This window comes from Moschus berezovskii, chromosome 3 (assembly GCF_049115385.1).
Source record: "Moschus berezovskii isolate FMDL1 chromosome 3, NW_MosBer_1.0, whole genome shotgun sequence".
Lineage (NCBI taxonomy): Eukaryota > Metazoa > Chordata > Mammalia > Artiodactyla > Moschidae > Moschus > Moschus berezovskii.
The window spans coordinates 39,532,065-39,547,425 of record NC_142462.1 but is presented as its reverse complement, the minus strand read 5'-3'; the positions used below and the strand labels follow the sequence as shown (position 1 = coordinate 39,547,425).

Below are 15,361 nucleotides of genomic sequence, written 5' to 3'. Positions count from 1 at the left end.
GGTGGACAGAGGGAGACCCAGAAAGGAAGACACTGAGGATTACATGTTAATCCAGAAATGAAAGTTCGTGGGGGAGATCTGTCATGTCTCATGGTGTGAATGTCACCCAGAGGTACCCTTAAACTAAACTCTTGATTATTTGTCTCTAGTGGTTCAACTGATGGTACATGGATGACTTTTCTTTTTCTCCATAACTATATCTTGGTTGGTTCTGTTTAGTCTCCTACCAGACTATGGGCTGAGGAAGGGAGAACAGGAGACACTCAACTTCTAAAGCAAGTTAATAATTCAGGCAAAAGGGAACAAAAGTAGAGAGACTTTTCTATTTATCTTTTACCATTTCTACTCTTACCTCACTAAAACTCATATGAGGAACATGAAAACTATTTGTGAAATGCCAGTAATCAAAATAATATCTATATACTGCTGCTTAAACTATGAACATATAAAGAATGTGCAGATCTTGAGTGTGTGACCTTGGTGTTGAAAATATAGAAAACGCTGCCGTCAGTGTCGTCAAGGCCAGCATGATGAGTGTGCTTCCGACTAGAATGATAGCTGACATTTCAGTTCTAAGTACTTCGTAAAAATGTCCATGACGGTTTTTTTTTTTTTTTATTAGCTCAAGGATTTCCTCTGTTCCCAACTATTTCATTGGAAAAATTCTAAGAGATAAGTTTCTGGAAAAATAAAATACAAAATAATGGCAAAATATTTTGCAGTATATTGTTTAGTGTGGCAGTGTATTTTTTAAGTTTGAGTAAAAACTTAAACTATGTCTAATTTTTCTAGAATAGTAGTAGTAGTGTAGAATAGTCAGATTTTTTATTGTTGTTGTTACTATGGGGGAGACACTTTTTTTAAAAAGTAGGTTAGTTACAAGGTAAACTCTATAATATAAAAAGCAGCAAAAAATGAAAATAGGTAATACTTGACCCATTCTAGGTGCTTAGGAAGTGAGATGAATAAATGAGAGACCAAATCACAGAATTTTATAGGTGAAAAACAGCCCAGAGAATCATCTGGCCCAAACCCATAATTTTATAGATGTAGGAACCAGTGCTCAGGAAGTTGAGCCAACATGGCCAGAGTGGAATTGCTTGCTAGTGGGCATTGCTAAATTCCTGGGCCAGGAATCCTGCCTTTTATTCTGGTATTTTCCCCACTCCATTGTTGGTTTCAAATTCTGCCTAAAATTGAAGCAAACGCTTCAAACCCAACTTTTCATTTGGTCTTTTCTCTCCCTAAGATGCCATCCTGTGGACTTACATATCAGTTTATCAGGCAGGGCAGCCCCGAGGTGCCGCTCTTCAGGCCAGGAGTGACTGTGGCTCCCAGAGTCACCTCGGTCACCTGCGATGAGCCCAGCCACCCTGAGTGGCAGGCAAGTGCCAGAGGGGAGTGATCATCTAAGCAGAAGGTCCAAGTTCCTCTTGCTTGTGTCTGATGGAGCTTCCTGCACAAAATGACGGGAAACATTGAGTCAGAGCATTCTTGAGCTAGAACGGACCTGACAGGCCATTGAAGGCAGTGGTTTACTCATGTCTTTAATCAGAGAATCCTCCTGTGTGAATGATGTCTGTCAGATGCTGCCGGGGGAAACAGCTCAAAGAGAGGCTTCCTTGGTTGAAAGTGGTGGAGGGGAGGATCTCTGCTCATTGTCTCTCCGACCACTCGGCAGCAGTGCTGAAGTCGCTGCATATGTTGCCACCACATATGTCCCAGCTGCAGCCTGTGTCAAGTCATGCTTTTTCTTCCCAATTTCTCTCTGTGCTTCCACTCACCCCCACCCACTAGTATCCAGTTATCCACACACTCTCAGATGAGCTTTAAAAAAATTTTTGAAAAAATTTGTTTGGCTGTTCTAGATTTTAGTTGCAACATGCTAACTTTTAGTTGCTGCATGTGAGACTAGTTCCTTGACCAGGATTGAACCCAGGCTTCCTGCATTGGGATTGCTGAGTCCTAGCCACTGCACCACCAGGGAAGTCCCTAAGAATGAGCTTTCACAAACATATGACAGGTCACATCTGTCCTCAGTGGTTTTCCGTAGCCTGGAATAAATACGTCTTCCATTGGCCTGTCTGGCCCCCTCCTGCCTCATCAGTCTCATTGCTTATTGCTTTCTGAGTACAGCCCACCCACAGTGACCTCCTCACTGTTCCATGAATACTCTCATTTCCTTCCTGGCTCGGGGCCATGTAGAACCTGCCTCAGCCTCTTATCATTCATTTCCCCCACAGAAAGACCTTTCTCCCTAGTCCACTCCATAGTTACTATAGCATCACTGCTTTATTTTGCTTTTATGAGTTATTACACTTATCTTGTTGATTTATTGATTTACTTGTTTATTCAGTTCAGTTCAGTCACACAGTCATATTTGACGCTTTGCGACCCCCATGGACTGCAGCCTGCCAGGCTATTACAGCTTCTCAAATGGGAAGAAAGGTATAGCAGAAGAACAGTTCGTCTCTGAAGTTGACTGTCTCACTGTTTCAGCAGTGGGACCCTATCACATGACGTCTGGGGCCTGACAGTGGAGGGATGTCCTGCTTGCACAGAAACCCAGTGAGGTGAGAGACAGTGGCACTCTCCGTCTAGGTCTGTCCACGTATCTAGAACAGTGCCTGATGTGCAGTATGGTTTGAAAACCCCTTTATACCATAATCTCATTTTACCAGTTAGGGAATCACAAATGTATCCATGTCAAATGCTTGTCGTTTATACTGTTATTAAGCGTTCAGTAGTTAAAACGACTAAACTTATTGAGATATTTGGGTCAGATAAAAATGCAATTAAATGTGATTCCAAAATGGTATGAAGCCTTTAGTTGTGGTGCTGGACACTGTTTGGTGGTTTAGTCATTAAGTCGTGTCTGACTCTTGTAACCCTAACCCCATGGACTGTAGCCCGCCAGGCTCCTTTGTCCATGGGATTTCCCAGACAAGAATATTGTAGTGGATTGCCATTTCCTTCTCCAGGGGAACTTCCTGACCCAGAAATCGAACCTGAGTCTCCTGCAGGTGGTCTCCTGCATTGCAGGCAGAAGTCTGTTTAGTTGTAGGTTTCTTTGCAGTCTTGCTTGGTTTTAGAAAAGGCCTTCCTTACCCCCAGGTAGTAAAGTGGTGGTCTGCTGTATCTCTGTTTAACCCTACAATATGCAAGACACGTGTACAAAATAGAATGATTGTTGGAATATTCTTATAAACGGTCTCCGTATTGCTGGCTCTGTGAAATCTTTGAACGTCTTTGGAGCAGGCTCAGGTACAGCAGACAGAGCAGCAGGGTGTATACCAAGGGTACAAAGATAAATGACATAGTCGTGTTCTTTAGGCGCTTACACCAGTGGGAATGGGAGGAGGAGATGGATATGAACCGTGGCGTGTCTGTTCTGGGGTTGACTTAGTTGAATCATGTGTCAGTTACCCTGGAACCCTATGAGTCTCCCTGCTGGAGATAAGCCACTTGGGAAGAGGTCACACTGAGCTCATGCGTGAAGGACCAGTGTTTTCCAGGAGAAAGACTAGGAAAAGGCTGAGAGAGGAGAATGAATAAAGACTTAGAGGAGGAAAACTCTCAGCACTTTTCCCCTCCATCTCATCTCAGTACGTGGAAAGTAGCTTTTAGTCTAAAGGGACAGAGTTTAGTCTCATGAAATTTAAGCAACATCTTTTGTCGTGCCCAGTTTCCTCTCCAATCCCAAGGGCAAAGGCTTCAGGAACGTGATGATCAAGCAGACTTGGGCACTGTTTCCTTTTATGCGGTGGTATCCTCGCCCCCTACCCCCAACCCAAGCTGGTGACTGCACAGTGCCCTAGCTACTGGGATGAGGAGAAAGGGTGGGGATAAAAGAAAAATCAGGAAAGTCATTGTGTGGCTTATTGTGTAAGATTGCAAAGGGACTAATAGGGCATGTTATGGCTCTTGGACTTTGTCCTTTATTCAGTGGACTGTTGTTTAAGGTTATTCACAGAGGCAATATAATTATATTTTTGTTCCCAAAAATGGCAAGATAAAGACTTGATGGGATTAGAAGAGCCAGTTAGGAGGCTCTTGTTAGAGCAGATGTAAGAGGTGCTGGGGACCTGAACCACATTGGCTGTGAGGAAAGAGAGGATTTGAGTGGCTCCCAGACAGATGCAGGAGTCACTGAAGCTGCACAAGTGGTAGCGGCCACCCTGGGAGTGAGTGTGAAATCCTGAGAGGCAGCAGCGAGGAGGGAGCAGAGGGCTTGAGGAACTGGTGGATGAGACTGAGGGAGGGATCAGAGTTATGGGAGGACGAGGAGAATGAGGCGCTGGAAGCCGGAGGAGAAAGTGGTCAAGAATCTAAGCAAGTGTTTTATTAACATAAAAGCTACACTTAAATATTGGCTTTTCTTGTTGGGGAGGGATTAATTAGGAGGTTGGGATTATCCCATGTGCGCTACTATATATAAAATAGAAAGCCAGCAAGGATCTACTGTATAGCACAGGGAACTCTACTCGATATGTTGGAGAATCGGAAGGAAAGTGTGTATAGGTGCATACATACACACACATGTGCTTGTGCATATGTATGCACACTCATAGACACACAATGTCTACACACAATGTCTACTACTACTACGCCATTCCTAGGGAGCCTGGATGATCTTTCAACCATGTGTCCACCTCCTTCCATCCACACAGCACACCCAGACTCCTGCCAAAGCAGCTTACTCATTCTTCACACAGGCAGTGTTGTTCTCTTTGCCAGAGAAGCTTTTCCTCTTCTTTCCCATACCTATCAAGAGCACACTCACCTGAACTAGGCCCTCTATGTTGCATTGTAACTTCTGAAATGACTACAAGATTGAAAGTGGGCTCCCCGCATTGATCCAGCCCTCTTTATTGTGATAATGTATCCTACAAAAATATTTACCATATGTAATATATGTGGACAAGTGTGTTTCAGGCGGCATTGCATGTAACAGTAAGACTGGAAGCAACTGAAATAGATGCAACTTTGAAAAAGCAAAGATACACATATACGCACATGTGAAAGTCACTCGGTTGTGTCTGACTCTTTGTGACCCCATAGTCTATAGCCTGCCAGTCTCCTCTTTCCATGGAATTCTCCAGACCAGAATACTGGAGTGGATAGCCATTCTCTTCTCCAGGGGATCTTCCCAACCCAGGGATCAAATGCAGGTCTCCCACATTACAGACATACTCTTTACTAACTGAGCCACCAGGGAGGCCCCATATACGCACATACTGACATGGAAACTTGGCCACTGAATGTGAACTGTGATTCTGTCTTTTAAAATAAGCATGTATGTGTATACTTGCATATAGAAAATAGAATCTGAAAAAAATTCACACCAGAATATGAACAGTAGCTAGTGCATATGTGTGTGTGTGTGTGTTTGGAGGGAGGTATTAGAGTTTTAATGTACTTTGTCCCAAAACGTTAACATCTGCTAATACTGCATAATGAGCTCACTGGTGTTTATTACATTCTTCTTTGTATCTTCAATTCAGTTCAGTCGCTCAGTCGTGTCCGACTCTTTGCGACCCCATGAATCACAGCACACCAGGCCTCCCTGTCCATCACCAACTCCCGGAGTTCACTCAAACTCATGTCCACAGAGTCCGTGATGCCATCCTGCCATCTCATTCTCTGTCGTCCCTGTCTCCTCCCGCCCCCAATCCCTCTCAGCATCAGAGTCTCTTTCAGTGAGTCAACTCTTCGCATGAGGTGGCCAAAGTTTTGGAGCTTCAGCTTTAGCATCAGTCCTTCCGATGAACACCCAGGATTGATCTCCTTTAGAATGGACTGATTGGATCTCCTTGCAGTCCAAGGGACTCTCAAGAGTCTTCTCCAGCACCACAGTTCAAAAGCATCAATTCTTCAGCGACCAGCTTTATTCACAGTCCAACTTTCACATCCATACACGACCACTGGAAAAACTGTAGCCTTGACTAGATGGACCTTGGTTGGCAAAGTAATGTCTCTGCTTTTTAATATACTATCAAGGTTGGTCATGACTTTCCTTCCAAGGAGCAAGCGTCTTTTAATTTCATAGCTGCAGTCAGCATCTGCAGTGATTTTGGAGCCCAAAAAAATAAAGTCTGACACTGTTTCCACTGTTTTCCCATCTATTTCCCATGAAGTGATGGGACCAGATGCCATGATCTTTGTTTTCTGAATGTTGAGCTTCAAGCCAACCTTTTCACTCTCCTCTTTCACTTTCATCAAGAGGCTTTTTAAAATAAAAACTGAAGAAATGTGGTGCTCAGTTTGAAATATTAAATGATTTAGAGACAAGTCTTCACTGATATTTATCAGGACAAAGCCCACAAAAAGATTTTTCTCCGTGTCATCTTGGAGTGGTATTTCATAAAACATTTTAATCCAGGGACACTAGTATCTCTGCTGACATACTCCTTCTTAATCAATGCAGCTTTCTTCTTGCAAATAAGCTTCACTGAATTTAGTGTGTGTGTGGTTGCACACAGCCAGTAGTAAAGCATTTGCACAGATGCCCTCTGATGCTTATAGATAATCACAATTAAATTAGTTTGACCTATTTTTGCGTAAGTCGTTAAGTGACACAAGTTTGATTCATTTTTATATGCTTATCTTTTTGAAATGTCCTCATTTGTCTGTGTCAGGTCTTAGTTGCAGCATGTGGGATTTTTTTTTTGGGGGGGGAGGGTGTGGGCTTTTCCTGTTGTGATGCGTGGGCTTTTCCTATTGTGGCATGCATGCTCCAGAGCGTGAGGGCTTAGTTTTCATGCACAGCATATGGGATCTTAGTTCCTTGACCAGGGATTGAACCCACGTCCCCTGCATTGGAAGGCAGATTATTAATACTGGATTGTGGAGGACATTCTATTTATATGCATATTTTTAATGGAAAATAAAGAAATATAACAATGTATGTTTGTTTTGCGGTGAACTAGGTACTATAGACAAAACAGAGTATGGCAAGAAGCTGGAGAAGGAGATGACCATGTAAGTAGACATCTTTCTACTATTGCTAAGCCTTTCTGTCTTAATCCAGTTGTAATACGGTTTAAAATTTTGCACTATTATAATAAAGATTCAAAGTTGTGAGGGGAGCAACATCATTGTTAGTTTTTTAGGAGGATACAATATAGGTTTTTTTCTTAAAAGAATTTGCTGCATAAGACATTCTAAAGTGAAGGCTAAGCCTGGATCAGACTGATGTATGCATTGGTAAATATAGAATATCATCTGCAGGGAACTTAGAGGGGTTCAAAGTGAGCTTATTTAAAATGCAGTTAAGAATCACATTATTTACAATGGCTTTGTATTACTAGTTTGCTTCATGGATAGCTTTAGTCATGATATAATAGTTAACAGGATTTTTTTAAATATAGCATCTTATTCTGAACAATGAACCAAGGCATTTCAGAATAAATATAGTCCTTTTAACCTTAACTCGCTTTGGAAGCTTTCGTTAATGATTTATTTACCTTGAAGTTTGCTCTCAGAACAGCTTATAAAACATGTCGAAAGGCATGAGTTGGTGATTCAGAAGAAAATGATTTCACATTACCCTGTAAGTACTCTAGTAGGTTTGAAGAAAATGGACGTATTTGCAGGTACTCTTGTGGAGAGGCACTTTTTTTAATATTGACGAAAAACAGTGTCTTATAATCATCTTGAAAGTGAAAGTTTCTCAGTCAGGTCGAACTCTTTGTGACCCCATTGACTGTAACCTGCCAGGCTCCTCTGTCCATGGAATTCTCCAGGCCAGAACACTGGAGTGGGAAGAAGTTACCTTCTCCAAGGAATCTTCCCAACCCAGGGATCAAACCTAGGTCTCCCACATAGCAAGTGGGTTCCTTACCATTTGAACCGCCCAGGAAGCCCGTAATCATCTTATAAATGCTTAAATACAGGTATTTTTTTCTGAGTAAACATAGACTGGTGGCTTACAGTACATTAGCTCATTTTCAAAGCACACGTTCCACTTGTTAAATGAGGCTTCTTTTTAGCTATCTCTTGCTGTATCATTAACACTTGGATAATAAATATTGAGTTATCTATTAACTAGAATTTAGTATTCTGTCTTCCCTGATAAATACATTATACATTACCATGTATAACTTGGGGAAGATACGTTTACATCAGGCTGTGAGCATCGACATCATCACCTATCTGGTTATTACATCACCATTTTTATAGTTTGTGCATGATTCATACAAGTTTTTTCTTTGAGGGTGGCAAGTTGTGAACTTTTAAAAGTGGGAATATTGGAATCCTGTATTTCACTTGTGAATGTTTGTTTTTACCTAAAAAGTAATTGCTTAGTGAAGCACATGAGTTGTTCACTTTTTCTGTATGAAGACTCAGATAAGGAAATAAAATTTGGCATTTCTAGTTGATCAAGGGTCTAGTTTTAGAAGATGCTCATGTTTTTTTATCATTAGCATTTAAACTAGAGGCCCTGCTACTTGATTCATTAAGCATTTCAGGATAACTCATGATGGCCAGTTGGGAAGATGGTATAAAAACATCTTTTATTCTCAGTTGTCTCTTGGCAGATTAATAACCCAAAAGGTCAGGTGACCAATTCCATCTCTTGGTTTCACTTTCTGGCAAGTTCTGTCCCTTCTTTCCATTCCCCAATGTGCAGAAAGCATCCCAAGGGTTCGTCAGCTGATACAGGGGTGATCCAGGTGTGCAGGATGACACTGGTAGACCTTACCTAATGCTGTGATGTTTTTAGGCACCACTCACATTTTTCACAATAACTGGCATTCTCTACATGCTCACTGTGTGCCAGGCACCGATGTAAGTGTTTTTATATATTATTGTGTTACAGTTCTTTTTCTTGGCCATGTTACGAGGCAAATGGGATCTTAGTTCCCCAATCAGGGATTGAACCCATGCCCTTGGCAATGGAAGCACAGAGTCTTAACTGCTGGACCACCAGGGAAGTCCCACTGTGTTACAGTTCTTATCTCCATTTTGCCAGTCAGAAAACTGGGACTTTGAAAGGTGAAGTCAGCCTGAATAGCAGTTAAGAGCTGGGATTTGAGCCAAAACAGTAAGGACACTCTTCACCATGGCATTCTACCAGGGTGGCCATAGTTGGATGCTGATCATCAGCTCTGCTTTTAAGGAGGGCAAGGTTGCCAGATGACTGAAAGAGCAGGGCAGGTGGTCTGCTGGGGACAGTGCATTGAGGAGAAAGTGGCACGTGTGCAGCTTTCTTCTTGTTTTTCAGGTACGCCTACTATTACACTGGAATTGGTGCTGGCGTGCTGATTGCCGCTTACATCCAGGTCTCGTTCTGGTGTCTGGCCGCTGGAAGACAAGTACACAGAATCAGAAAACAGTTTTTTCATGCCATCATGCAACAGGAGATAGGCTGGTTTGATGTGCATGACGTTGGAGAACTTAACACCCGGCTCACAGAGTAAGTACCTGGGTCTGTGTTGAACTCTGACATGTGCTTATTCTTTTAGAATAAGGTCATAAAAGCTGTCAGGAGGTAAGCCCTGGAGGTAATGCCCATCCCTCAGAAGTAATTCTGAAACTAAATTCCTTCTGAGTCTTGATCATGTGTGCCTCATGCGTCTTTTCGTTCCCAGAACCCTGGCAGGGCATGAAGTGGTCCCGCATGACTGGCAGTGAATGAGGGGCTGGACTTGCCAGACCCAAGACATCCTGTGGGAGTGAGCCTTAGGGCGGCGACATGATGCTTGCCTGGGATGTTCCTGAGCAAAATCCTAGATGTACACTGATTTACCCCACACTGAAACAAACAAACAAGCACTCAACTAGATTCAGGAAAAAAGTTCTGGTGTTCATAATCCTGATGTTTATTTCTAACACTGTTCTTTCTTTCAGTGACGTCTCCAAAATTAATGAAGGAATTGGTGACAAAATTGGAATGTTCTTTCAGGCAATGGCAACATTCTTCACCGGTTTTCTAATAGGATTTACACAAGGTTGGAAGCTCACCCTTATGATTCTGGTCATCAGTCCTGTTCTTGGCCTGTCAGCTGCTCTCTGGGCAAAGGTAGGTGTGAAGCCTGTGAATCCAGGCTATTAAACTGCCTCCACCCTCAAAAAACACCCCACAACTCCTCCAGTAGAAGGCTGATTTTGTCACATGATGACCCTGACACTGACGGTGACATTAAATCTTCTGATAAATCTTGGTGTTAAATCTTCTGTTCACAATCAGTGGGAATAGGCAGGTGTGATCTCACTGAGTTGTCCCCACCCAGACTCTGTGCTGTTATTGGGGGAAGGGAAAGATGGAGTTCTCCCATCTCCTTCTCTGCCTTCATGTAAAAGGCATGCTCGGCTCTCGGAGAGTTGTGTTCCCCGGTAGACAGTTCCATGTTCACAAATAGAGCTTCAAGTTCAGTGACTAACACATAAGTCCAATTCAGTTACCATTATTGATGTCACTGTTTTTGTAGACTTTATTTATTTTGTTGGCAGAACAGTTTTGTCAGCATTATAAATGGCTCTGTGTTTATACATACTTAAGTCCATTGGTGTGAAGACAATTTTTTAAAAAGAGGTATTTTCTAGTCCCTTATGCATGTGCATCTGAGTCTGCAGTTCCCTCTCTGTCTCGAAAGCAAAGCAATGCAAATAGCCCTCCCCACCTCCGCTCAGAGGCCTTTCTCTTGAGACTGGGGGTGGTGTTCATTTTAAATTGATTTCGTGTAAGTGTAGGTGGTCATGGAGAGATTGGCCTGGTATGTAGTTTCTTAAAGAAAAAGAGAAATTAGAGATAGCACTACACATTCACATAGCAAAAGGATGTAAAATAACGGAGGGCCAAGCAAACCCAAGCCTAACACAAAACAAATCAGGCTGTATTAAGAAATTAAAAAAATTTAACCCTGTAGGATGGATATTATTTTGCTATTATAAACGGTAACTGCCATTTTTTAAAGTATCTACTGTGTCAGGCAAATACATATTTTTTTTTCTTTTTTAAAAAATTTGTTGAAATGCAGTTAGTTTACAATGTTGTGTTAATTTCTGTTGCTCAGCAAAGTAATCCAGATATATATGCATTATTTTTCATATTCTTTTCCATTATGGTTTATCACAGGTTCAGTTCAGCTCAGTTCAGTCACTCAGTCGTGTCCGACTCTTTGCGACCCCATGAATCACAGCACACCAGGCCTCCCTGTCCATCACCAACTCCCGGAGTTCACTCAAACTCATGTCCACAGAGTCGGTGATGCCATCCAGCCATCTCATTCTCTGTCATCCCCGTCTCCTCCCACCCCCAATCCCTCCCAGCATCAGACTCTTTTCCAATGAGTCAACTTGTCGCATGAGGTGGCCAAAGTATTGGAGTCGCTCCTGTGCTATACAAATAGGACCTTGTTACCCAGATTCCACTATTTTAAGGTTAAAAAATCCCAGGGAGTTTCAGAGTATAAAATAACAACATATCTTAATCTCCCCCCAAATTAGTAAATGTTAGTTACACTTTTTGCATATTTAGCTATAATATTTTCTACATATGAAGCAGAAGTTTGTAGAATATTACAGAATATTTTCCCCCTCATTCTATCATATTATCTTCTTCTTCAAAGGCATGAAGTACATGTTCTTGTAAAGTGTAGACATCATCTCATTTAACAGAGGAAGAAATTGAAGTTCTGAAAACTCTTATTAATTTATTGTTCAGACTAACACAGTGTTTGAATGGTGTTCTTGGTGACTAAACTGCATCTCTGTTGAAATATTTGGCAAAAGCCTTTGTGTTGATTGATTTTTCTGTTTACTAGCTTGTTAGGCAAGTCAGGTGGCAGTTCTTCATATCAGTATTTGCTGAAAAACTGTTCTAAAATGTATTGATGTTTGTTCTAGTTAAGTTAGGGGGAAAAGCAGTAAGTTAATCTTTAAATAATTAGTTGTGCATTACTTCAGATACTATTTAATATTTTTTTAATTATTTTTTTAAATATAAATTTATTTTAATTGGAGGCTAATTACTTTACAATATTGTATTGGTTTTGCCATACATTGACATGAATCCACCCCGGGTGTACATTTGTTCCCCATCCTGAACCCTTCTCCCACCTCCCTCCCCATCCCATCCCTCTGGGTCGTCCCAGTGCACCAGCCCCTAGCATCCTGTATCATGCATCGAACCTGGACTGGCGACTCATTTCACATATGATAATATACATGTTTCAATGCCATTCTCCCAAATCACCCCACCCTTGCCCTCTCCCACAGAGTCCAGAAGACTGTTCTATACATCTGTGTCTCTTTTGCTGTCTCGCATATAGGGTTATCATTACCATCTTTCTAAATTCCATATATATGCGTTAGTATACTGTATTAGTGTTTTTCTTTCTGGCTTACTTTACTCTGTATAATAGGCTCCAGTTTCATCTACCTCATTAGAACTGATTCAAATGTATTCTTTTTAATGGCTGAGTAATACTCCATTGTGTATATGTACCACAGCTTTCTTATCCATTCATCTGCCGATCGACATCTAGGTTAATTGTCTGGTTGTCAGTCTTATTAAAAAAGAAATGAGACTGGGTGGAGGAAGCTGCTTTGTCCCTGTGATCCTGAGGCTCTCTTCTGTAACTCAGAGGCACCGGGACGAGAAGGCAGAACAGGAAGAGGCTTGGCCCCAGCAAGCTTCCTACTCCAAAAAGCCTCTTTTGATCTCTGCACGCAATTCTCTAACCCTGCCCAGAGACACTGGGTCAGCTAGGGGCAAAGGGATGGGAAACTACCATATCCTACTCCTACATGAGGTGGTCCAACCTTAAGAACCACTTTCACTCCCTCAGGTAGCAGAAGCAGGGGCCCCAGCAACTGCAGACAAACCATGCTGACGAAAATAATACCACAAACACTCTGAATGTAAAACTGCTGCTTGACCCACTACTCACAGAAGTAGGTTAAGAATTATATGCTAAATCCCAAAAGGGTAACTGCTTGCTAAAATGAAAGACTTTAAATAGGACCCAGAGTCTCCTAACATAATAGACACCATGCCCAGAATATAGTTAAAAAAAGACCACTTGTCATACCAAGAACTACAAAAATCACAACTTGAATGAGAAAAAAACACTTAACTGACAAGTGCTGATATAATTCATATGTCAGTATCGTTTGGCATGGATTTTGGAATAGTCATCAGAAAAATGCTTCTCTAATCAATTACAAATTATCCTAAAACAAAAGGAAATATAAAATATCAGTAGTGAAAAAGAAATTAAGAAAAAAGGACAGAATGAAATTAGATAACTGAAGGTACAGCCGTAGAACAAAAGTCATGATGGAGGGGCTTAATCTTGGTGAGTGGAGGTGACAGGATAGTCAGTGGACCTGGAAATAGAACAATACAAGTCTCCCACCGTGAAACAGAAAATGAAAAGTGCCTCAGGGACCTGTGGGACAGTAATACGATATAGAACATTTGTGACCATCAGAGTCCCAAAAGAAAGGAGAGAAGTAAGGCTGAAGGAATACTGGAAGAAATAATTGTGAGAATGTCCAAGGTTTGTGAAAGACAAACCTTCAGGTCCGAGAAGCTAAGCTAACCTCAAAGAGGATAAACTCAAAGAAATCCATGCTAAAGCACATCATAGTTAAATCATTGAAAACCAAAGACAAAGAAAAAAGTTGAAATTGGCTAAAGATGAACAGCCCATTACCTACAGGGAACACCAATTTGAATGACAATATATTTCTTATCTGAAACCATAAAGACCAGAAGGAAGTGGCAAATTATTTTTCAAGTGCTTAAAGAAAGACCTGTCAACTGTGGATACTTGGTTAAAGTATTTTTTAGGAATGATGGGGGAGACAAAAACATTCCCAGATGACTATAGAGGAACTTTCCATTAGCATCGTTCGTTCCATCGCTCAGTCGTGTCCGACTCTATGCGACCCCGTGGACTGCAGCCTACCAGGCTTCTCCGTCCATGGGATTCTCCAGGCAAGAATACTGGAGTGGGTTACCATTTCCTTCTCCAGGGGATCTTCCCGACCCAGGGATCGAACCCGGGTCTCCCACATTGGAGGCAGACGCTTTAACCTCTGAGTCACCAGGGAAGCCCTCCTATTAAAGATTGGCTAAATGAAGTTCTTCAAACAGAAGGAAAGTGATACAAGGCATATTGGAGCATCAGGAAGGGAAAAGGAACAACAGAAAGAGCAGGAATTTGGGCCTTTCTTTTCCCAGGAGATTTCTAAATCATATTTGGTGATTGAACCCAAAATTATAAGTGGTAAAATGTTGATACCAGTAGATTTTCATGTCGCCTATGAATATTGTGATAACTAAGATGAAATAGTGATTAAAGAAATCTATTTTGTAAATTCTGAGCTTCTGAAAAAGAATTCTCCAGACACAGACAACTTTTACTGGAAAAATTTACTGGACATTTAAAGAGGAATTGACACCAATTTTATATAGTCTCCCCTAGAAGAAGGAAGACTTTATCTGCTTTCCCCCAAAAGCAGGAACTCTTGCTCTGTGAAAACCATGTAAAGGAGATGAAAAAACAACCTACAAGCTGGGGAAAAAATAACATGCAAGTCACATATCTGACAAAGGATTAGTCTTTATCTAATATGTATGCAGGTCAGGAAGCAACAGTTAGAACTGGACATGGAACAACAGACTGGTTCCAAATAGGAAAAGGAGTACGTCAAGGTTGTATATTGTCACCCTGCTTTTTTAACTTAAATGCAGAGTACATCATGAGGAACGCTGGGCTGGAAGAAGCACAAGCTGGAATCAAGATTGCCAGGAGAAATATCAATAACCTCAGATATGCAGATGACACCACCTTTATGGCAGAAAGTGAAGAGGAACTCAAAAGCCTCTTGATGAAAGTGAAAGAGGAGAGTGAAAAGATTGGCTTGAAGCTCAACATTCAGAAAACAAAGATCATGGCATCTGGTCCCATCACTTCATGGGAAATAGATGGAAAAACAGTGGAAACAGTGTCAGACTTTATTTTTGGGGGCTTCAAAATCACTGCGGATGCTGATTGCAGCCATGAAATTAAAAGATGCTTGCTCCTTGGAAGGAAAGTTATGACCAACCTAGATAGCATATTAAAAAACAGAGACATTACTTTGCCAACAAAGGTCCATCGAGTCAAGGCTATGGTTTTTCCAGTGGTTGTGTATGGATGTGAGAGTTGGACTGTGAAGAAAGCTGATCGCCGAAGAATTGATGCTTTTGAACTGTGGTGCTGGAGAAGACTCTTGAGAGTCCCTTGGACTGCAAGGAGATCCAACCAGTCCATTCTAAAGGAGATCAATCCTGGGTGTTGATTGAAAGGACTGATGCTAAAGCTGAAACTCCAATACTTTGACCACCTCATGCGAGGAGTTGAGT

At 41.6% G+C, this 15,361-nt stretch overlaps 1 protein-coding gene across 1 annotated transcript in view; it reads left to right on the top strand.

Moving 5' to 3' along the window:
• Positions 1-15,361, top strand: part of LOC129552314 (ATP-dependent translocase ABCB1) — a 115,293-nt gene that overhangs the window by 37,630 nt on the left and 62,302 nt on the right. Inside the window, exons 4-6 of the mRNA XM_055420594.2 lie at positions 6,930-6,981; positions 9,227-9,418; positions 9,853-10,024. Coding sequence (XP_055276569.2) covers positions 6,930-6,981; positions 9,227-9,418; positions 9,853-10,024 — 416 coding nt within the window. The remainder of the gene's footprint in view (positions 1-6,929; positions 6,982-9,226; positions 9,419-9,852; positions 10,025-15,361) is intronic.